Here is a 24,512-nt window from a genome sequence, read left to right as displayed (position 1 = left end):
AGTTCGATATTGTATAAAATAATGACAAAAATGTACGCAGAACACTGACCCGGTTTTCCTGTTATTGCCTGTGTAAGGGATATGATACTCTCACTACTCTCTGGTTTGCATTATTTCGTCTATTAAATTTGGTTCGAACCTGAATTGTTCAAGTTAATAAACAAGAAAAAACACCCTCTAATTTTTTGCTCGTATGGTGTATTTTCCGTACATTTTCTATAAAGTTTACTTTTCTCAGTTCTTCAGTTCAATGCGTTTATTTTGTGTGATTTTGTTATTGTGAAACAGAATGCAGTTTTTTTGTTTTTGTTTTGTTTTGTTTTGTTTTGTTTTGTTTTGTTCAAACGTTCGAAAAAGGGACACAAACGTAATAAGAGCTCTCCAATAAGTTGTATTTGGATGGAAATATGCCCTCGCGGGGGGTTTTTAGGAATGTGGAGCACTGGCGACTGGCCGTTCTGGTCGGTCCGCGCACGTGTTCGTGTACGTGTAAGTGTTCGCATGTGTGGCTTGGTAGGTAAATGTAATTTGCTATGGAAATCGTGTAAACGTGTCAATCGAAGGAAGTGTTATAATTTATTTGCGGTGTGTTAGTTGGTGTATGCAATAACTTTGTTTTTTTGGTATGTCTTTTGAATAGTGTTTGTTTGTTTGTTTTTAGCTTTTTCTTTACGTGAGTTCTGCCTGTATTTTAACCGTTGCATAGCCTCCTCAACAAAAAGGAAAATCAACATCAGTTTAGTATAATGCAGCTCAGCCTAATTAAGTTCGCATTGAAATTTGGTGCCCTCAAAGTAACTCGAACGGTAATACTAAGGAACGTTTTTTTTAACACAATTTTTGTTGAGTTTGGGGTTGTTAGCTATTTCAAAGAATGGGCAGGCATACTTATTTCGGAGTCGGTTTTGTTCTGCCACGCGTAAGTTTCGTTTACGTTGAAAGAACGTGACGCGGTGGCGGTAGAAAACCAAGCTCAGATTTTTCTCAACGAAAACCGTGTCCAGCGTAATAATACTGTGTCAAACTGTGTCTAAACGAATTGACTGGAAACTTCTGTCTGTTTTTTAGTGTTTTTTAATTGCTACTCCGGTTCGAGCAGTGAATTGGTTACTTAATCAAATAACGCCCTAAGGGAAAAGTGAAAAATTGTGTCTAAGAAAATGACCAACTCATTTTCGAATTTAATTGCTTTTTTTGCGTAAGATAAAACTCTTCTCTACTTTCGATTCTGCTTGTACTAAGCACATAATTAATAGTTAATAACAATGGTTTAAAATCAAAATTGGCGCTCGCCGCCTTACTTTTTTGTTCTCTTTCCTCCGCTCTAACATCATCGCTCTGCGTCTCAACTATGCGTGTTTTGTGTTTTCGATTTGTTTTTTCAGTTTTTTTTCTTTGTTTTGCTCTCGTAAAAATTAGCTGATATCTCGTATAAAGTATGCTCAGTACTTATATGAAAAATGTACAAGTGTCGTTTGACTAACCCTTTTCTTGTTTTTACTTTTAAATCGATCGATATAATCAAAGGTGAACATCTGAAATAATTTCCAAGCAATATGTACAAGTTACGTTTGACGATTTCTGTGACTTCCTATTGAAGGGCTAAAGTTTATCTTCTGTTTTGGTTTCTCGCTAGACTGCTTCCGCTACTGAACGGCTAACTCTTAACCATATCCTAAAGCAGGTGTTATTGAGGCTTCTCTTGACTGATGGAATGTTTACTATCCTGAAAGTATCGGATTGTTTGTCGTCTCCCCGATTCCCCGAAAGATAAGCGAAACATTCAACCTACCTGATCGATTTCGTCCAGCGATTCGAGCTTGGCGATTGGTGCGAAAATGTTCCAATTGTGACCCTCCGGGGTGTCATCCATCGGTTGGTTAAACGAGGAAAATTTTGAGCACCTGCAAGTGGCAAGTAAAGTGGTAATTTAGTTTCTTCCTGTGGGCTTTAAACACGGGACGTTACTTGAAAAGGCTTTTCTCGTTGGCGCACTCGGGCTGTGAGACGGACCGCTGCACGTTGGTTCGTTGTTGCGCTTGTTGATGCTTGGTCATGCTGCTGCCCGGCTCTCCGACGCCACTGACGCCGCCGCACATGTCGAAGGAGAAATCACTCTCGGACGGTTGATACGAGGACATTCCGGTCTTGCCGGACTGCTGCATCTGCTGCTGCTGGTGCTGCAGCTGCTGGTGGTGGAACTGCAGCTGCATCTGCTGCTGCTGATGCAGGATGTCCAGAATCGTTCTGATATCTTTCTTCAGGCTACCCTCTAAATTGTCTAGTCTTATCGTTAAATCGGATAATTGGTTTGATAATGATCTGTAAAATGGCAAAAGTCGATTAATTCTTCATTCTTCTGCACGGGTCTTAGAACTAACCCTAGATTATCCTGGTGCTGCAGGCGCTGCTCGCTGGTGACTCGGTGCTGCCCGGCGCTGATGCCGGTCACCGGTGCCGAATGATGAAACACGTCCTCGTCCGGACTGATGCACTTGATATTGAGGTCCACGGTACCGGTGGCGACGATGGCACCGGGCCGGCTCACCGGCGGTTCCTTGGAGCCACACGCGCAGGCTCGATTGCTGATGGCACTCAGTGTGACGGTATCCGGTGCTCCCTTCGGCGACTGATGATCGCTGGGCGGACTGTGCTTGTGCGAGCTTTTGGGACTTTCGTTAGGAGATGCTGGAAAGGGAAATCAGTCGGCAGCAGATTAGACCACACCTGGTGAAAGGAGCATGTGGTAACGTTGCTAACAGCGATACGCATGATAGTAGATTATTTACAGTTTCATCTGATTACTGATGAGGATTACACGCCACTCATATTTTTTTTTATTTGCATCGGGGAGGATACGTTTGACGATGAACAATTTTCGTGCTAAAGGAAGTATTTGTGCAAAGCTTTGGATTGTGTAAATATGAGCTCAAAAGTTTGTAAACGAAAAACAATAAATATAATGTTGTGTTAATTACATATGACAGCCCAATTCATGCATGCAGCTCGCCAGGAAATTAAATAGTGTTTGTTTAATCCAATAACATATTTTTTTGTGGGAGAGATGAAGCTTTTTCTTTCAATTCTACTGTTTATTATATTAACCCATTTCACCTCCGTCTTCGACCTATGTAGGTGTGAGCATGCCCAAGTAACAATTTGGGTTTTATTGCACTTTTATGATGGTATTTAAGACCAAAATTGGTCTTGAACACCAGCATAAGAGTACAATAAAACTCACATTGTTGCTTGGGTGTATAATTCCGTTTAATAATTTGAGGTTTACTGCACTCTCATAGTAGTTTTTATGAGTAGTTTAGCTTTTTTAACCCGTTGTTTAGAAAATATGAAACAGCGCTGTGAAAGAAGGTAGTCACGTATAATAGATAGTTTTATAAGATTAAACAAGGCTTGTAGTGAATAAAATGTGTGCAGAATGGCTCGCATATTTAGGGCCCAAGGGTGGAGATTGGCTAACTTTATTCAATTCAATCTATTTGTAAGACAAAACCGTATTCGTAATGTTTCATTTACGGGTTCAAGGTTATTTAGTGTATTTTTCATCTTTTTTTTCTAAATTCACTGATCAAACCAGGGCCACTGTTTCATTATACTTGACAAGCTTGCTAAATTTTCCTAACAATTTTTTGATCTCGCTAACAGTTGACATGAATATCTATATTTACGTGGCAATTTGTATAAATTTTTCAAAGCGTCAATTTGTTATTCTGCATAGTGCATGGATTCCCGAGGAATAAATAATCTATCTTTTAATTATATAAAAGTGAACGTGTGTATGTATGTGCCGCCATAACTCCTAAACGCCTTAACCGTTCTCCACCAAACTTGACTTTTCGTATTGGTAGGGGTACCTGGGGTAATAAGCACCGTCGAGGCAAAATGCACCCCATTCGTTTCTTAGCTAACACACATTTTAAAAACAAAAAAGTAATTCAGCCAGTTCGATCGATATTTGCTTTGACTGCTGTGTCAATTTGGCCGTTTTATCTGATAAGGAAACGTAAATAATAACAAAAATTGTAATTCTGTCGAGCAGCCTTGGGTTGCCAAAATTAAAGAATTTCGATGAAACCAAACCAACCAACAGATACTAATAAATATACTTGAGTGTGGAAGCAAAAATGTTAGCCTTTCAAATGATTATTATGTTTCCTACAACTATTGACCACTTTCGGAGAAATTGTGGTACGAAAAAGTACTATTTTTCGGCAAAAAAGTCATTAAACTGACAGGAAGCATCAAGATAGTGTTATGATATTATGACAAAACGATGTGTTTTGAAAATATAGACAAGTCTCTAGAACATAGTGGGCCTTCAAAATTCCACCAAAAAAAAGTTAAATGGATTTTTTTAGTTTATACCTAGATGTTATTCATACAAAAAGTGTTGTTGATCGTTTATTTGAAGAGATAGAGAAATAATTCCCGCTGAAACGGGGCCACTACTGACACGAGGTCTTCAGATATTGGAACTTTTGCGCCTAATTGGTTGAAAATGGTTGAAAAATAAGAATTGTACTTTTGATACCTCGAAATAGTGGACCCCTCGTTCGCCAAGGGGCCTAACAGTTTCAAAAAAAGTTGAATTTTTAGCAAACCTTGAGATCTATATCTTGTGATATTTCATAAATTTGCCATAAAACAACTAACAAATGAGTCAGTTCTGTAAAGTAGAAAAGCAGGGCTTTCAAATGGAGTAAACATTTTTTGGCGGCCATCGTGGATTTGATCGCCATATTGGATTTTGTCAAAAACTCGCCGTTTTCACCAAGAGCCCCTCAACCGATTTTCATTTTAAGACCACCATTGGAAAACTGAGAAAAAATGCTATAAGAAACATTCATCTAATTAGGTGTGCACACAAGTTCGCGTTTTTCGCTTAAAGTGCTTGCGTGACAGAAAGGAAAGCTGACTGAGGGGAACCAGCAGGGAGCGGAGGAGGGGGTCGCGACCAACATGAGTATGTATATGAGTATTTTTGTTTCGCTATGACTCCGGAACGTCTGATCGGTTTTTCATCGAACTTGGCATAGGGTAAAGTGGTGCATAACGCACCGCTTAAGCAAAACATCATTTTGCAGAGCAACGGTGTGTTTGTTCCACGTTTTTCAACCTCTAGAAGATTTTGGGATCTTTTTTACACTTACTCCTGGTGAAATTTCCTAACAAAAACCGGTATTTTTTGTTATTTTTGACGATTTTTAGCAAGTGTCAAGATCATTATGTGGGGCAAAACGCCAAAACCCGCTGGCAAAACGGACCAAGTTTGCTCAGCCAGGCGTTAAATGCAACCAGCAAATTTACATATAATCACGTGTTGTATAAACTCCTAAAGCTAGGCTTCCAAAATGGCGGAAGCGTTTGTTATAGCCATTCTACCCTCCTGGTGCGTTCTGGACAGTCTTCCCCTACATGCTCTTTGACATTGACATAGGAGAAGCACGGAAGGGCTGTCAAAAGAAGGTGTGATCTGTAACAAGGGTTGTGGGAGGGATAAACAGGTAAAGGGGGTGCGTTGCTCATGCATTTGGATCGATAGTAGTTATGCAAGTGGTTGGTTAACAAAAGGGCGTATAGAAAAGGAGTTGTGGGGAGAGGTCAATAAGAAACAAATTATAGGGTTTTTACTATAGGGATTTTTGGAGAGAAAACATGTATAAATGGCAGTGGGATAAAAGGTGGCAGCTCAGTGGGTTGGTGTTATAGCCGGCATGGACGCCCAAATGAGGAAAAAAGCTTTGTTTGTTGTATAATAGTAATTTCCGAACCAAACAAAAAATGGAATACAAAAAGGGGCTAACGAAATCCAAATCTAAATATACATCCTAAGCAGCAATTCAAGTTTTATTGGTTTTCAATTTTCATAACCAATTTCATAAAACCGCTAAAAAAACAATGAGTTTCACCAGAACTTTTTGAGGACCGTTATAAAACGGCCTTCCGACCAGCTGGACCACGCTTCAGGAGGTGTTAACAGCTTCTTTAAAAGTCAGGTTATATTTATATTTTTCTGTTGAACTAGATCCGACAGTAATTCTATCACATAAAATGTTGTTTACGGTGAATTCTATTATCAGTGAATTTTAGTATATTTAAGTATAGTACCGACACTCTACGACCTTTAATATAATAGCGAAAATAATTGGTCAATTTTATGCTCAAATGTTTACGTTGGTATCACTCCATATAGACGTCCGTTCCCTTGGCAACGTACAACAACGACGGTCGCGGATTCGGAATTGCAATCGAAACGAAGTAAAGTTTTTCCTATCAATTCAAGTGAACAGTTTGGGCAAAATCATTATAATGTCTTACTAAATAACTGTTCGGGTGGTAAATTAAAGGTTTCTGTGCCTCAAGTTGAGAAAAAAATTAATGAAAAATCGACGGCGAAAAAGTGAAAATATAATGATGCATTTTAATTGGGCAGAAATCTCATTATTCAGTGTAATTTATGCTCCAAAAAGTAATAGAACCTATAGAATGCAGTATTTAGTGCTTTGAGTTGCAAGATCTTATTACGGCTAGCAGGTTAGTTGAACTGATTTAATTTTTTTGTGATGATTTTCCGAGTCTATGGGAGCATGTTGGTATACTAAAGAAGGGAAGGAAAGGGTGATTCGGTATCATACTGACTGCCATATATGTACTCTGACGGCCTTGTCGTTAAGAAAGCTAAACCAGTCTGCCTGCTTTGTTTGTTAGCTAAACTTTTCAAGTCAGATCATCTTGATCGATTTGATTTATGGCGAACTTAATAAAATTCGGAAGAATAAATAAATTAAAAATTTCAGTAGTTTCCGTAGTTTTTCAGCATATGCGCATTAAGTTTTATCGTGCGTATTGGCATGGTAGGTAGCAAAAAACTACGCGCCTTCGAAATGTTGCAATTTTTGAAAATCAATTGTTAAAACAAAATGAATATATTCATGTTTAAAGGGTTCTTAATAAAAAAACTGTTTCAGGTCTTATGTTTTTGGTGTTGTACTCTAGTATTTATCATAATACACGGAGAAAAAAATCCGGTTTCGATACCATGAATAAAATTATTAAATCATAAGGTTTAGGTTACTGTAGAATCATAACTGAAATGCTACATCATGCATCACAAAATCATGCAATTAATTCATGATCTTGTGTTGTGTTTTACTGCAAACAACTATTCATGGTGCATTTTTTTATATGTATATAATTTTTCTGACTATAAGTCTACATAAATTATTTGTGGTCAATTCACAACAATCCACACGACAGTAACTTTTGTAAAAACCCATGTGACGGCATGCCGCAGTCGAAAGGTTCTCCACTTTACAGAAAGTACGAATACAGCAGGCCAATTGTTCGTTAAAACCGAACGTCGTGCGATGGAAACTCTGCTGTAGTAAACCAGTTGATCGGAGCGAACGCTGCGAGGTACGGAAGTTCAGCTGTGTCAATATATCTGAGGCTAAGCAATTTAGCAATAAGCATTGCATGTTCAAATTTTCTGCGTTGCTCAAGAGTTTCAAGCCCGAGGAGGCGACAACGGTCAAGGTTCGGGGGCAGATTCACCGGGTCTCGCCAAGGCAGATCTCCCTCGTAACGCTAATCGAATAAACCTTTTCTGCACGCGTTCGATTCGCAAAATCCACACCAGCTGTTGATGGTTGGTTGGTTGGTTGGTGATGGTTCGAGACCCTTCCTTATACTGGAGGGGGCCTCCCATAAAAATGAGGGTGTGGCATGTGGGGTTTTTGAAATCAAGAAATGTTTCTATGCTGGTTCGAGACATCCCCCCACTGGAATGTAGTCAAAGTCACAAACGAGAATATTTTAATAAAACTTATTCCGAAAAAAAACAAACATAAACGTGCCAGTTCTATTAAATTTTCACTCATTTAGTTGCAAGAGTAACAACCTTCGCACAAGGTTAGCTAGTAATAAAATAAAAATTTATGTAGAATTATTGCATCGATATTAAATAATATCGCCAGAAAAATAAAAATGATTGCAATTTTGGTCCTTCTTCAGTTCTTATAATACGATTGCAATGCTTAGTTCTTGAGATATGAATAATTAAAGTAATAAATGGTTTAGGAATTGAGGTCTGGCTGGAACACAACATAGAATAACAAAAATCGCTATCATGATAATGTTGTCACCAATAGATAATGAACTGGCAAACAAAAAAAAATTCTAGCCTTTCTAGAAACCCTGAAGAAGTCAAAATCTGGATCGAAACGTTGGCGTGAGAAGCGAATATTAGTGTCTGTCATAATCACAATCATTGGATATCAGTAAATTTACAAAACTTTGAGCTACGAGCTCGCACTCGAAAACAGACACTGATGAGGCCTGTAAGTCGTAGGCGAAATACGTACCTGTCGGGAATAAATATAAATAGTAGAACTTAATTTGGAAAATGTTTTCTTCTTTTCTTTAATTTCAGGAAATAATTTATCAACTTATTTTTTCATTAAAGGCTAATCTAATATTGTTCTATTAATACAAGTTGCTCAAAAATAGATTGAAAATAAGTGGAGATAGAGCCAAAACTATAACTTAAGTGCCTTCACTTTTGATGTCGGGGATGTAAAGGTAAAACCTTTCTTTAAAACTTTACAGCAAAGTTGCAGAAGGAGGCGAGATAGCAGATAGCAGCGTTCCGGGGCCTGATTTAGATGAAGTTAAACGAGAAAACGGGTTGCTGAATGAAGACTTCCAAAGCCGCCAGTAAGGACCGCCTACCAACAAAGCTTCACAAGGAGAAGGTATCGTAGAAATGAATGGAAGGAGTTATTTACCCCTACTAAAAAAAGAATGATCAAATCGATTACTTCAAATATCGCGGCCTAACGCTGATAAACACCGCCTAAAAAGTACTCTTCAAAATCCTGTTATGCTGGATTGCATCGATAGCATCGATTTTTTGATGAATTTGAACACCCTGCACAGGGAGGACATACGCGCCCTTTGAGTGTTTGAGCGGAAGGTGTTGGTGGAGTACAAACTGGGAGCGGAGAGTGGCGGCGGCGTATGACTCACGAGCTACAGGACTTGGAGAGATTCCTGTCATTCATCTGTCGAAATTTGATAGGTTATAGGACCGGACACTTTATAAAGATGCCGGATAAAGATGGCGCGGTAGTTGGGGAAATCGACAAGGAACAGCCCGAGATTGAGTTAAATGGGGACGACTGTTTGGAACAGCCTACCCCGGATTTAGGCCGACGATGACGACTATAGTTAAGTAAAATACCTTGCGTCTCCATTCAATTATAGAGGCTAAAATTTTGTTAACTTTGATAACACAAGATTGGCCATCAGACACAAAAAAAATGCGAACACGAAACGAAATGCCAAACTTCCGTTACATTTCTGCGTCAAAGCAAGGGCAAATCAACAATAATTACTGCATTGAACTTACCGCGAATCACTTGCTACGACATCATGCTACGAAATGAATCTCAGATGGAAACATCTTTTAACAAATTTCTGTTCCGTCTCATCAGTAAACAGCAACACAAGAGTGGTGACATCGGAATTCACTCCATTCCTGATAATTGCGAAAGTTTAAGGTTTTCTGGCCATTACTTTGTCCAAAAACTTATAAAGAATGGCATATTTGAAGACAAGTTTTACAAACCTTACGCAAAGTATAGATTGAAAATTGGTTGGGAATTGACAAAATTCGTCATGTTCACCAATTTTTCTCTCTTTAAAACTACAATGTTTTAGTAATCGCGGAAAACTTTGATCTCCAGTTTGATCATTTAGAATTAAAATCGTTAAAATCGGTTCAGTGGGTGGTCCAAAGGTATGCATTTTGAAGAAAGAGAGACCGAAAAGTTTTTGTGCCCACTCTAACTCAGATAAAATAATATAGGAAAAAATACACCAAACTTGAGCAAATTCGGTTACTTTTGGGTCGGTCTGCGTCTAAACATGGAATGCAATGCTTTACTTTATCAATGACATTACTTCCCAATGCATCCAGTGAGCAGAATTGCTTTCTAAATTAAACCGTATCGTAAATTTAGAGCCGTATCGTAAATTTAGAAATCGAAAAATATTTTTGGAAAATACATCCAGATTCACAAATTAGGCGAAAAAAAGACCAGTCAATAGCATGATGCGTCATTATAACCAAACCTTCACGTCATTTTTGATGTCCCTCAGGGCTCTCATCTGGGACCTTTTCCTTTTTCTAAGGAAACTTAAAGTGCTAATTTATGCCGACGACAGAAAACTCTTTATGGCAGTAAAAATTAAGAAGCATTCGAGTTAGAATATGAAGCAAGTAGTTGGAAATTTAGCTGGCGCAAAAAGATTTATTCCACTTGTAGTTGGGCAGGGCAGAGCAACAGGTTGAACAGAAAACGGAAAGCACTGAGTCGCTGGGAGAAACAGATTTCTCTTTCTCTTGGACACGGTTAAATTGATTTACTTGCGATAAGCTTCACTTGGATGGCACTAATAAAAGCAGAACTAATAAAATTCTGCGGCCTCAGCATTCTTTTGGGAATTTTTGGTGAATCCAATTTTCACAGGTTTGATGAAGAATAGAAGTTTTATTACTCACGCGTTTATGTTGTCGATATTAAAAATAAATCATGAAAATGTGCAGAGAATTATTTTTTACTCGATTAAGGATCACAAAGGCAGAGAGATATTTTCTTTCACATTTCATTCGTATTCGTTCCAAGTCGGAGAGCTACGTTTTTTAATGAGTAGTGCCACATAATTTAGCCATTCAGTGCACCAAAAATAACTATAAGAAAAATTATACGTCAAATGATATTGGTGTTATTTACTAGTTTGGACACTTTTATAGCACGACATAATTATTTTTGTTTGATGCAGAGAAATTATTCATAAGTATCACTTGTGCAAATATATGCAGAGACGACTAAAAAAGAAATGAGAGAGGACACAATTTATAATCATTGACGATTTTAACGCACAGCGGGTACACATCGAAGCACCTCTATTTTCCTTAGATTAGCTCTAAGCGGGCTAATAAAACAATCAAAACTTAAAATATATAGGTATGCAGTGCAATGCAGTAGGTATACGCGCTTATGACGGGCAGGCACGGGACTGGAACATTAATCACATCACGCAACACCGGAAACAAGGCTGAGGAGGGGGTTGTGGAGTGACAATTAGAGCAAACAATATAAAAGAAAATAAACACATTAACAACACAACGACTCAGAGCTGAGCAGCAGAGCAGCAGAGAAAATTGCGTGGAATCGCGACTGGGCTTACCACAAGTACTGGTTAGTGGTTGATGTTTGTTCGATCTAAGATCTGGTATGCTTCGCTTTATATGAGACATCATTCCTATATTAGGCGTAAAGATTCGAAATGTAAAAAGGAAACAGTAGTGGCTCGTAGTGTGCTATCAAGCGGAACCGCATTAATTCAGTGTGCAGTGCTAGCGTGTTTCAAACTGGGAAGGCCAAGTCACTGAGCATACGCAGAATTAATTAGGTTTCTATTGTTTGTTGGAAAATATTTTGAATGGTGGAAAGCGCAACCTCGCTAACACACTTACCTGATATAGAAAACTTTCGATCATCATCGAAGTTAGTGCTTATTTGTCCCGAACTTCTATCATTTGGAATATCACATTTGGTCTGACTGGGTCTATGATGGTGCATCGTGTTTCTGCAGGGAAAAATGGACAAACAAGGAAATCAGATCAGTATGTTTTCTTTTGTTTGAGACTTCAAGCAGAATAACTTACATCCTTCTAACATAGGATCGCGTGTCACTGTCTCTATCCTGTGACCCGAGTCGCATATGCCGATGCCTTAACTCTATTCCCGCTTGCTCCTCCTGGTCCGATCGGGTGTTGAAATATTTGCAGATTCGCACGCAAGAGAGACGAAAACAACCAGTCCGGAACGGAAATATAATGCCATTCAGCGATAGTTTTGAAAACGGCTGTGCCGTTGCACAGCTGGTGGGTGCATTTAAAAACGGAACGAAAAACCAAAACTAAACTCTACCAAAACAAACGGAAAAACGGAAACGTGTGCTACGGAAACGCTACAAAAAAAAGTCATACCACTAAAAGATAAAAAAGGGTTGCTTTAAATTTTTAATGTTTTCGTGTTGAATAAGCTAAGACAAAATGAATAGAAATTATAGTGCACTATTCAGTCCTACCGTAATCGCTACAAAACAATTTTCATTTTTTTGCTCAGAACTTTACCGTATTTTATTGAGAAAAAAACTATTTCCGTAATTTTGATCGGTGTAGAACAATCTATCGTGAACCAACAATTAACAGCTCAAATCCCATTTAAGTGTCGGAATCTATAAAACCGCTACGAACTACGAGCTGTGAATTTTTAAATCATAAAGTATCTACATAACCGACCAGTTAACTACATACTGCGAAAATGTTCTAAAATTTAAAAAATGTATCGAATGGAAGTACATTCAGAACGAGACGAAGCTACAATTAGATAGCAATTTTATTAATATTCTAGTTTTATGTTACGAAATTACTAAAATTTTTACAATTGGTTATAGTTTTTTAATAAAATTTATCAATTTCCCTATCAATAATATCCAAAAAGTAAAACGTTTCTTGTTCAAAAGAAATGAATTGAACCTTGTTTTAGAATCTTCTATTTTAATGCCACTTTGGATTATTTTTTGTGAAATTTGGGATGGAAGATAAATGTAAGGAGTAATTCATTGTAATTCGGTAGCAATTCCAAAGACAAAATTTTGATATCTGAATGCTGGAGAAAAGAATAACTAACCAGGTGCAACTGTATAAATCAAATTCTTGCTGAAGGAGGCAGCTAATTTTATTTTGTGTTACCCCCGATTTTATCAGCTTTTTATCCCGATTTTGTCAGGCTATGAATCATTTTTAACTTTTGTGCTTTTAAACATGATTTATAAAACTTCTCAATCTGCTTGAAACTATTTTGCTTCTCTGGGGAGAGAGTTTTTGAATAAATAAATGCCTTCTTGCGAGTAATTCGGGGTCAAAATTAGGGTATTTTTTATAATAAAAGTTCTATAGTTCCTAAACAAGCAAAGATAGAGGTATACTATATTCAGCAATATTGTGTATTTTTACTATTTGTACAACTTTGTAAAACAAGAAAAAGTCATAAAACAACTACAAAAACAGTTAAAATAGAAAAACTGATTTTAACGATTTTTAATACTATTTTTCTATCTTTGCTGAAGAGATAGAAGGTTATTGTCTTCAGCAAAATTTCTTGTGATAATATGCTGTAAAATTTTGCAGAACACATCAATGTGTTTTATTAATACGGAAGAAAAATAAATTTTTTATTGCACCTTTAGGGGGATTAATCAAAATTTGATTTCCGCTGGACGATAGAACTTTCGATTTTAGGAAACTATTCTAGATATGCCATAAACCTAGAACCAAGTTTTCCAGCTCAAAGCTAATGCGCACCAAAAAAGGTTCTGGACAATGATTTCGTCGACTCGAGCTTAACTCTCAAGGGCCTGCTGGAATTTGGAATTGATTTATTTTAGTGATTGCAATGTTCGACTGACTAGGACTAGGAGTGTAGACCCCATTATATTGTTTTCTGTGACTTTACGATGACTTTCGATGGATGTTAAATAGTTAGTTAAGGGGCTTCAACGGAATTCATTTGCTTTTGTGCTGCTTTGCGTCGCGGCGGGTAAATTGACAATAAGAAGCTTTAGCAAAAGAATTATCATCGGAAATTTGCTTGCTTGAAATTTTTGAAATAAACGATTTCGTTGGGAATCGGAAAATTTCTATCAGAGTAGACAATTTTGAAAATCTTGTTTACGTTCATAAGCTCATGAACTATGGTCCTATTTGTCACAAGCTGAAATTTATTTTGCTGAAATCATACATTGGCTACGTTCCGCTGGTGTTTTCTGATGCACATGGTTCAGGAATTATGTTTATTTCTTAGAAAAGTTCTTAAAGTTCTCTGCTGAACACTTTTGAGAGAAATCCGGTAGAAATTAAATTATAATCCAAAAAATCGCAATTGTTTTCATCAATTCTAAGCTGATTCGCGGCATTGACAGAATCAACCAGCGTGAGACCTTTAAGGCCCAGACACTATGTATATGCATATTACTACGTTGCGGCAATTTGACAGTTTTTATATGGTTTTTCTGTCACCGTAGTAAAATCCGTATGCATTGTGTCTGGACCTTAAGAGTCCGTTGCATTTTATGAAGCTAGTAGCTGTTACTGAGCAAAATTAGTTTTCAGCTTAGCTTTTCAGTGGCATGAAAGCTGGCAGTGGATACCGATGATTTGGTCATCGATTCGAGTTTGACGGTGGAGGATTTGCTGGATTTTGGAGTTGACGGCATCCCCAGCTAGCATTTTCATATGTATAAAAAAGGTAAAAATCAGCATTACGTACAGATATACATGCTAAATAAATCGTATTTCATGCGTAAAATTGGCATATCCGTACTATTTTGGAGGCGATATACGTGATTACGAATAATTTTGAGCGTTACGACTATATAAGTATTTATATACGATAATATCCGATTAAGCGCGAGTCGCTCCGTACTAATCTACGATTTTGAGCTGAAAATCGTATGTACGTCAGTCATTTTATTTATATACGACAGAAATATCAACTTGATCCCACTTTATCCAGCTTTAGTTATGATTTCGAGTTTTTTAGGAGATAATTACGATAGTTTTCGTACATTGATATACGAGTTGGTGCTAGCTGGGTCGTTTGCAGTAAGCAAAAGCAAACTTACGAATAAGTTTGTATTCCCAATATTGATATCAGATTACATGGTTTTAACGTTATTAACCCTCTAACCCCCGTAAGGCCGTCTGTAGATTTGGTGCTTTTTTGTAGGAGATTGAACTACTGCGACTATTCTGGGAGATCCATTGTGGTATGCCTGGTGGTACTTGGTGCTCGTTCACTTCACGAGTTCACTTTCATGAAAAAATAGGTATTATCTTAATTATCGTATCGTTCTTGCTGCCTGTTAAAGAGTTAAATCCACTTTCATCTACGATTTTAAGCCCAGTTTCAAGACTAATGTTATCTCTAATTCAATGTCCAGTTTTATGATAAATTTAAAATCAAAGTCCAATTTCATTTCTAATTTAAAATCCAATTTAAGTTCAATTTCAAATAAAATTTTAAATCCTCTTTGTAATCTACCGTCAAGTGTAAATAAGGTCCAATTCAAAGTCCATTTTCATGTCCATTATCAAGTTTATTTTCAAGTCTAATTTTAAGACTAATTTTAAGTTCAGTATAATGTTTGAAGAAAAATCTCAAGTTTTATGTAAAGTGCGATTTCATGTCTAACGAATTCATGTCCAATTCCAAGTCCGGTTTGAAGTCCAGTTTCAAGTTCAATTGAATGTTAAAGTTAAAGTTTAGCTTATGGCTTTTGAAGTATTGCTTTTAGTTTTATAACTCTGAAGTATTTGAATTCTAAGTTTTATTACATTCTAGTGGTTTTCATAAACTTCCCGATGACCACTAAATATGAAACTGCATTTCGACCACGGGGCTCACTCTTCAGAAGGTCCTTATAAATGCTTTAAGAATCAGGTTATGAGCTTAAGTAGTCTTATCACACTTTGCTGAAATCAATCATAAAATCGGCTATGCTTTTCGCTGCTTGACAGCCACTGCTATAATTTAATGAAACTTTTCGCCACAAAGCTATAAAGTCCAAGTTTATTGAAAATATTATCCGTGCGCAGAAAAGTTAAAGTTTTACTGCTAGATCATCCCGATCGATTTGGTTTATAGCGACCATAAAATATCCCATAGAATGGTAAATAAATTTTCAGCAGTTTCCGTTGGTTTGCAGTATATGCGCAGTAAATTTTTTCGTGCATATTGGTTTGACTGGTTGTTTTAACGAAATAAATATATTCAGTTAGTCAATCTCAATTGACTCAATGATTTCCGTGTTGAACTCTAATATTCTTCCAAATAGTAGCAATAAATCTGATTTGACCAGATTTGAACCGCAAGAAGATCAATTTTGATTGGCGCACCATATTGTAATGCTACGCCACACTTATGGCAATTTTATGAAAGACGTGGTGCAGCCAACTTGCACGTGGTAATATAAGCAACCATAATAAATTTGATTCATTAACAGTTTTATTATGGTTTTATACCTTGCTATAATCAGTTTTTGACTTGTGCTGTACCATGATAAAACCAGAGGTAATGACTAATACCGCAATAAAACCTTTGTAAAATTTAAATAAAACCACGCGTCTTTAGAATTGTTACTTGGGCTGGTCCTCCTGTTCCTTTTTTCTATTCCTTTCTGTCACTTTTATTACTCCCTTTTAGTTTTTGGCTCCCTGGCTCTCTTTCTCCTTGGCTTTTCGATTTTCCTTTATCACTTATTTATTCATCTTTCGTTTTATCTTTTTCATTAATCCATTTTTACTGTTCCTTTTCTCTTTTTTGTGTCCCATTTTTCCATCCCATTCCATTTTCCCATTCCCATTATGTCTCCGTCTTTATCCTTTTTTCCGTTCTCTTCGTTTCCTGTATCGGTTTTCTTTTCTCTCTATCTTACTCTAATGCTATTCATTCCTGTCTCGGTTTTCGTCCCTTTCTCTGTCTCGTTTTTGCTTTCATTTTTCATCTTTCGTCTGTTTCCTTTTCTTATCCCGTTTCTCGCCTATACTGATCAGTCCTGAGTTTCCTCTTGTTTTTTTCTTTTGCTCCGTTTTACGTTTTTTTCATTTCCGACAGGCCCATTTTTCCTTTTTCCGTTTTTTTGTTTTCTGTCCCGTTAAATTTTTTTCTATTTTTTCGATTTTATATGTTCCCCTTATTAGGTCCGGCTTCTATCCTGCGTTTTCTAATTATTTATTCACTTACTCTTCTTCTTTTCTCATCCGTTCTCCTTCTTTTACTGTTCAACTCCTCTTTTTTACCTCGTTTTTCCATTTATTTCTCTCGTTTTCTTCTTGTTCACTTTTTGCTCTTTTTACGTACCGTTTTTCCTCCAATTCTATCACGATTTTCATTTTGGTTTTCTCTCTTTTTCATGCCAGTTTTTCTTATTTTTCTCTTTCGCGTTTTTCCTCTTTTTATACGTTTGTCCATACGGTTTCCCCATACTCTTCACTGCTTTTTTTCGGGAGCAGCAGGAGTAATCCATCTATGAATTTGCTAAGAAACTTTTCTTACACTTTCATTAGAAACTGTTTGCTCTACACTGTCTTTTTCCTTTTATATTCTGTTTACCCTTTCTTACTTATCTAGAGTTGTATTTGAAATTGTACTTAAAGTTGGAAATGGACATGAAATTAGACTTGAAATTGAACTTGAAATCTCAAAATTGGACTTGAAATTGGGCATGAAAGTAGAATTGAATTTAGACTTAACATAAAGCTTAAATTAGGCTTGCTGCTAAACTTGAAATATAATTTCTAACTGTACTTGAAATTGGATTCAAAACCGGAACTATAAAGTTGTTGCTACAAGAGAATGCAGTTAGATTTTGTTTAATCGAAACCCTTTGAACCAAAATCATCTATTTCTAGACGACTCCGCAAGAAATTCTTCCGCGCCAGTTGAGTTGTGAAAAGAAAAAGAAAATTATGCCCCTTCCTTCCAACCTCGTTATTCATTGTGTAGAAAAACGTTAAAGCAGAATGATGAAAAACACTCAAGAGTTAGAACAAAAAGAAACAAGTGACTCCTATAGGCACCTTTTTATCCACCGACAGAACAAAACGGCGATGAAAAGTAACATTCATAAACAAACAAATGAAAGGGTTTTGGTTTTGGTAGTGACACCGGATGTGCTTGACACATCCGGTTACGAGCGATGGTGAATATTTTCAATTCACTTCACTTGTCAAATGCCTAATTTTATCAGTCGGTTTCGTTTCAGTTTTAATTGCAGTCCAATTTTAAGTTCCTAGTTCGATTTTCAGTCCGATTTAAAATTTTAAGTTCAATTTCAAATAAAATTGCTTGTCCACTGATGAGCTTTGACTTTTCCAAATAGGGCACAATGAAAGTTTTAAATATTTTTTGATAGTTTAGAAAACCCATGGTTAACGATAAATTATTTATACAAATGAATTATTCTTCACTTTATGTGTCGCTGTAATTAAGCTTTGTTGTAAACTGCCGTTATATAATAAAGGCAGTTTACTTTCGGCCAAAAGCCGAACCACTCACTGATTTACAGACTTCATTGTACCTACATTGAAGAAATACAATTTCCAATGCACCCTCCAATGAAGTTGTTCTGTAATAACTGAAACTGCTGGACTGGAAAAAAAATGACACCGATTCTAGCTCTGTATTTTTTTGAACATTGGGATACTATTATCATCTTATTCGAAAAAGTTAAGCTCCTCAGATTATTAATTATAATTTTCGCCTGAAGAACGTCTTATGCCTATGCAGAATTAATTCCTGGTAGTAGAAACTCAAGCAAACTGAAATGCTTTTGTTTTCTCCTAGGAATTGAAAGTAAACTCCGTTTAGAATTGATTTCTCAGATATTGATATCTAAATTTTCTGAGTAAACAAATTTAATTACGTTGAGTGGGTCTCTTCCATGCTTGAAGCAAATTTTTCCAGTTCAACTAGCCTGAAGAATATTTCTCTTCTCTAGTCACAATTATCGTACAAACACGAAAGATGTGATTCCGATGAAAAGTTGTCTTTCATTTGATTACACACATTTCATTCGGGGCTGCTCAAAAAGCTGACAAGGCGACTGACAAGATTTTCTTTGCTGGCATACCAGCACAATTCCAAGGAAAGCTCTTTAATCCCGTGATATGCAATATCACCCCAATGTGTGAGCTTTAGAAATGCCAAATGGCACTAAATAAAAGGATAGATGGTTACTCACGAAAATTGTTTTGATTGCCAATCTTGACAAAACAACAAAATGTAATTTTCTTTAAGCTTCACGGTCTAAAGTAAATTATGTGATTATACAAAAATTTTCGGTAAAAAAATCTATTACAATCAGATGAGCCAAGGTTTTTACTATCTAAATATATTAAAAACGAAAGAATAGTTATACAGAAGTATCTCTAAACTTCTTCTAAATGTTTGACAAGTAAGGTTGACCGCGTTTTTATAATAGAAAGCCAGTACAAAGGCGCAGTCAGTGCACTGTGCTTTGTGGGCCATTTGCCTATTTGACAAGGGGAAAAAGTGAATTGAAAACCTTCACCCTTTCCCGTAACTGTTGTGTCAAGGATAGTCGGCCTCAATACCGAAACCAAAACCCTTTCACTTGTTTGTTTATGAATGTTTCTTTTTATCGCCTTTTTGGTGCTGTCAGTGGATAAGAAGGTGCCTGTTATTGCGTCACTTGTTTCTTTTGTTCTAGCCTTGAGTGCTTTTTCATCATTTTGCTTTATCGTTTTCTGCACAATGTAGAACGATGATTGAAAGCAGGGGCATAAATTTCTTTTTCTTTTCACGAAGTGACTGGTGCGGAATTTTTTTAACTGTAAAATCATCTAGAAATAGATGATTTTGTTTCAAACAGTTTCGATTTAACAAAATCCAACTTCTTCTTCATGTAGCAACAACTTTTAAAATCTTTTAGAAACTTTTTTCCTTGCTGCATTCGTATACTTTTTCTAATAAAACACTCAAACTCAGTCTCACTACCCAGGATGGGGCACCCTGACGCACGTACCCCACCTTATTTTTAAAATGTAGTATCTTTTTGCCGTCTTTTTGTCATCTCTCATCTCATCTTTTAATGGTCTTTTTGCTATATCCTCATCGGATTTTTGTCGTCTTTCGCTTGTTATCTCTTTTTCGTCACCTTTCCGTAATCTTTTTACTGTCTTCGTCGCCTTTTCGTCGTTTATTCGTCGTTTATTTGACGTCTTTATGCTGTCTTTTTGTCATATTATTAACACAGATAAACAGACGAGACACTCGCGTTAATTCCTTCACCCATTCAAAAACCACTCATTTTTTACAAAAAGCATGTTTCGCATCATAGTCACACCGCGGCGCTCGAGTGTTGCCTCGAGTTTTCAATATAAAACCATACAAATGTAAAAACCGTACGGTATAAAACCCTGCTAATGCAAGCTACCTCGCAACATGCATAGCAAAGGGTGCTAGTGTGAAAGCAAAATATGTAGGACGATGGTTTTTAAAGGATTTTCTTCTATGTGCCATGTCAGTTCGTCAGTGTTATTAATGTCCTTCCAAGCCCGATCTCCGTCTTCTCTACTCTCTTTATTTTATTTTTTTCGTCTTTACTGTTTTTTTGTCATTTCTTTGTCATATTTCTGTGGTATTTTCATGGTCTTTTTGTCATCTTTTCATTACTTTTTTGTTGTTTTTTCGTTGTTTTTTGACATTGTGTCACTGCTTTTTGTCGACTTCATTTCGCCATTGTTGTTTTTCTTCACTTGTTCATTACCCTACCTTCATTGTAGTACACTGTGCTATGCTATGCTTATGCTCATACTTATCTTGTCATCGTATTTTCTTCGTCTTTACTCCGTCTTTTTGTCCTCTTTTTGTCGTCCATTTGTTGCGTTTTAGTCGTTCTTTAATCGTCTTTTTGTTATACAGTAATGTTCCGATTTTGTCAGCCCCATGTTGAATTTTGGGCTGACAAAAAGGGGCAAATGACAAAATCGGAAAAAAAGTTTACGACAATTTTTTCAAAATTCAAGAGTTAAGACCTTGCAAAATCGAAGACTTCTACTGAAAATTAAATTTTTACCCTCAATTGGTCAACCGAAAGCTAAATAAACCGGGCACAGCAAACTGGTCCAGAAAATTTTTTGGTGCACATTAGCACATTACTGAAGACAGTAACCTTCTATCCCTCCAGCAAAGATAGAAAAATCTATTTCTCATAAATGAAAAATCGTTTAAATCAGTTTTTTTTATTTTAGCTGTTTTTGTAGTTGATGTATGACTTTTTCCTGTTTGTTAAATATTGCCACTGAAAATGTCTTAATTCTAAAGCTAAAATCATCTAATCGATCTATATTGTAAAACCTAATTCTCAGCAAATATTATTTAGTTATCTAAATTACCTAAACTACCTTAAAGCTAAAGCCTTATATACTAGATTAGCAATTTTGTACTTACAACCTAATGAACCTACAACCTAATGAACTTTTGATAACGCGAGAAAATTCACTCTCTTATCTATCCATCTATGACAATAATTAATGATCGATCGTATCTGATCGATACGAATAAAATCAGTTCAAACTAAGCATTCAGTGCGTACGGTCACTCGAGACAGAACCGAAATTCCAAACCAGTCCGGTAACACATTGTGTGTGAGAGTTCTATCGCTTTGTCCTCAACTTTGATCGGAGCAAAGTGGGAAAAGCAGAATTAGATCAGTTCGGTGTTTTAATAGTTCCGCCGCGTTATTTGTGCGTGCTAACAAGTGATCTCGTTCAGTGAAAGATCACTGAAATTGCACTATCCGTACTGATTTCATTAGTGCAAGTGCCATCTGACCGCCACCCGTGTGGCAAAGAAAATCCTTCGTGCAATCTGACCGCCACCCGTGTGGCAAAGAAAATCCTTCGGTTTGGAACCGTCAAGCCAGTGCGAGTGGCTTGAACACTGTTTTACAAAGTTGTACAAATAGTACAAATACACAACATTGCTGAATATAGTATACCTCTATCTTTGCTTGTTTAGGAACTATAGAACTTTTACTATAAAAATACCCTAATTTTGACCCCGAATAGCATCATTTTATTCAAAAACTTTCCCCAGAGAATCAGAATAGTTTTAAGCAGGCTGAAAAGTAATAAATCATGTTCAAAAGCACAAAAGTTAAGCAAAATTTAAAGGCTGACAAAATCGGGATAAAAAGCTGATATTGGGGATTGACAAAATCGGGAGCCGACAAAATCGGAACATTACTGTATTATTGTTGTTTTTTTGACGCCAGGTCGTCATATTTTTGTTGTTTTTTTTTTCGTATTTGTCATCTTTTTGTCATCTCTCTGTCATATTTTTTAAGTCTTTCCGTAGTCTTCGGCATCGAATTTATGTCGTCTGTTTATCGTTTTCTGACGCATCATAATTTATCACTTTTTCCGGCAGTTTTCGCCAACTGTTTGTTACTGTGTTGGCGATAGATATTTTGACACGTTTTACCGTCTTTTTATTGCTTTGATTGTTTTTACATGTCGCTATTTTGGCAACGTTTCTCCTACCTTTCCTCACTTTTTCGTCATTCTTTTGTCATTTTTTGTCGTCTGTTTTTGACATTTTTCATCGCTTTTTTCGACGGGTTTTTGCCGTTTTCTTTATTCCTCGCTGTTTTCGCATCGTCATTTTGTCGTTTTTTGTCATTTTTCAATCGTCATTTACCGTCGTTTCACCGCTTTCGTTATGTTGCAATTTCTTCATTTTTTTGTAATTTTTTCTTCATGTTTCCTCTAACTGTATTTTCATCGTTTTTTCGTCGTTTGTTCGTCATACATTCGACATCTATTTGTCGTCTATTTTAGCAAGTTTCGTCATTTTTTTCATCTCTTCGTCGCATTTTCGTCATCTTTTCATCGTCTTTTCGTTGTCTTCACCGTCGTCACACTATGGGCCAGAAATTAAAATTTCAGGACAAAAATATTTGTGGTTAAACGGCATGTCTCAGCTCAATGTGGTCTTCAGCAACTTTTTGAATAAAAAAATGATGCATAGTTTGAAGAGGTCGTCCAATATTTAAGCGTTACTTAAACAACAATTTAAGTAATAACTTTTTGAGTAAACTTTTTTTCACCTTTTTGGTTTCAAAATGTTAAAGATAAACCAATTTCAAATAATTTTTCTGAAGATATAAAACTTCTACCTTTTTTCCATTTTCAGCAATAGACCTTTGTTTATAAATGACCCCTCAAATCACATTTCTTCTTGTAACATGTTTATTTCAACAGACAGCTCAATTTGATGTTCTAGAAAACATTTTGCACATAAAAGAGGAATATTTTTGCTGAAGACTGTTTTGCTTTATATGCATTAATTAAGAAGATATAACTGATTTTATGTCGAAAACCGTCTGATGAAAAATCCGAATATCTTAGCCATCTGCAAGTATCTGCAATTAGTTTGCATACCAATTTGTAGGGAATTATTAAAGCTATCTACCCAATGTGTATTTCAGAGAATACCTGAGAATACCATGGCTGGGAGTACCTGGGAATAGTGCGAACTTTTTTTCATACATTTTATAACTTAATAAATATGCGTCCTAGCGTCAAACAGTCTTCACAGAAAATATGTATTTCAGCATACTGAATAACTTTGTAGAACATTTGAAAGCAGTAAAATAATCGTGTGCAAAGTTATTGTGTGTAATTGATTTTTAAGTGCTCTTTTTTAACACATTATATTTCTCAACCGGTAAGAGATAATAGTTACTTTTTTCAGCAAAGTTGCTTGTTTTTGTATGTTCTGCAACTTTTGGAGAAAAAAAACTTTTTTTTTAAATTATTTAAGAGAACAAAAGTTTGTATCACCCTAATAGGTGAATTCATGGTCACCCTTATAGTGCAGGAAGATGCGCTATATTTTATTATTTTACTTCTCCGAAGACACCACCCTTGAAAAAATAAACATTTTTCATCAGACGGTTTTTAACCTAAAAACAGTTATATCTTAATAATTAATGCAGAAAAAGCAAAACAGTCTTCAGCAAAAATATTCCTCTTTTATGTGCAAAATGTTGTCTAGGACATCACATTGAGCTGTCTGTTGAAATAAACATGTTACAAGAAGAAATGTGATTTGAGGTGTCGTTTATAAACAAAGGTTTATTGCTGAAAATGGGTAAAAGGTAGAAGTTTAATATCTTCAGAAAAAATCCTTGAAATTGGTTTATCTTTAATATTTTGAAACCAAAAAGGTGAAAAAAAATTTACTCAAAAAGTTATTACTTAAATTGTTGTTAAAGTAACACCTAAATATTGGATGACCCCTTCAAAAGATGCGTTATGTTTTCATTCAAAAAGTTGAAGCTGAAGACCACATTGAGCTGAGACATGCCGTTTAACCGCAAATATATTTGTCCCGAAATTTTAATTTCTGGCCCATAGTGCGTCCTTTGGCGCTGTCTTCACCGCCTCTACGTCATTTTTTGGCTTCCCTCTGTCATATTTTTGTCGGCTTTTAAGGTTTTTTGCAATCTTTTGTTGTTTTGTCACATCTCTGTCAAGAAAACTCTGTCTGTTGAAGTTAAAAAATAAAATAAATAAATTTAAAATAAAATAAAACATTTTTGACCTCTTTTCGAGGTCATTTTGATATCTTTTCGTCGTACTTTCATCGTCTGTCGTTTTTTAACGCCTGTTTTTTGTTATTTTTTATGTTTTTTTTATTTTTTTGTCGTTTCTCTTTTCGTTGATGTTTCTTCGTCTTTTCGTTGTCGTTATGCCGTCTTGTCTTGTTTTTTTTTGCAGTTTTTATCGTCTTTTATCGTTGTTTCTCCATTGTTTTCGTTACTTTTTGGCA

General features: G+C 36.1%; 1 protein-coding gene across 1 annotated transcript in view; it reads right to left on the bottom strand.

The window, feature by feature from the left end:
* Window positions 1–1,687: 1,687 nt before the first annotated feature.
* LOC128736755 (potassium voltage-gated channel subfamily H member 7) overlaps window positions 1,688–24,512 on the bottom strand; it is a 298,342-nt gene continuing 275,517 nt past the window's right edge. Inside the window, exons 22-28 of the mRNA XM_053831242.1 lie at window positions 11,753–11,844; window positions 11,561–11,673; window positions 11,272–11,346; window positions 2,382–2,688; window positions 1,969–2,322; window positions 1,793–1,904; window positions 1,688–1,726 (exon numbers count right to left, since the gene is read on the bottom strand). Coding sequence (XP_053687217.1) covers window positions 1,688–1,726; window positions 1,793–1,904; window positions 1,969–2,322; window positions 2,382–2,688; window positions 11,272–11,346; window positions 11,561–11,673; window positions 11,753–11,844 — 1,092 coding nt within the window. The remainder of the gene's footprint in view (window positions 1,727–1,792; window positions 1,905–1,968; window positions 2,323–2,381; window positions 2,689–11,271; window positions 11,347–11,560; window positions 11,674–11,752; window positions 11,845–24,512) is intronic.

This window comes from Sabethes cyaneus, chromosome 2 (assembly GCF_943734655.1).
Source record: "Sabethes cyaneus chromosome 2, idSabCyanKW18_F2, whole genome shotgun sequence".
NCBI lineage: Eukaryota > Metazoa > Arthropoda > Insecta > Diptera > Culicidae > Sabethes > Sabethes cyaneus.
This window is presented reverse-complemented; position numbering and strand designations above follow the sequence as displayed.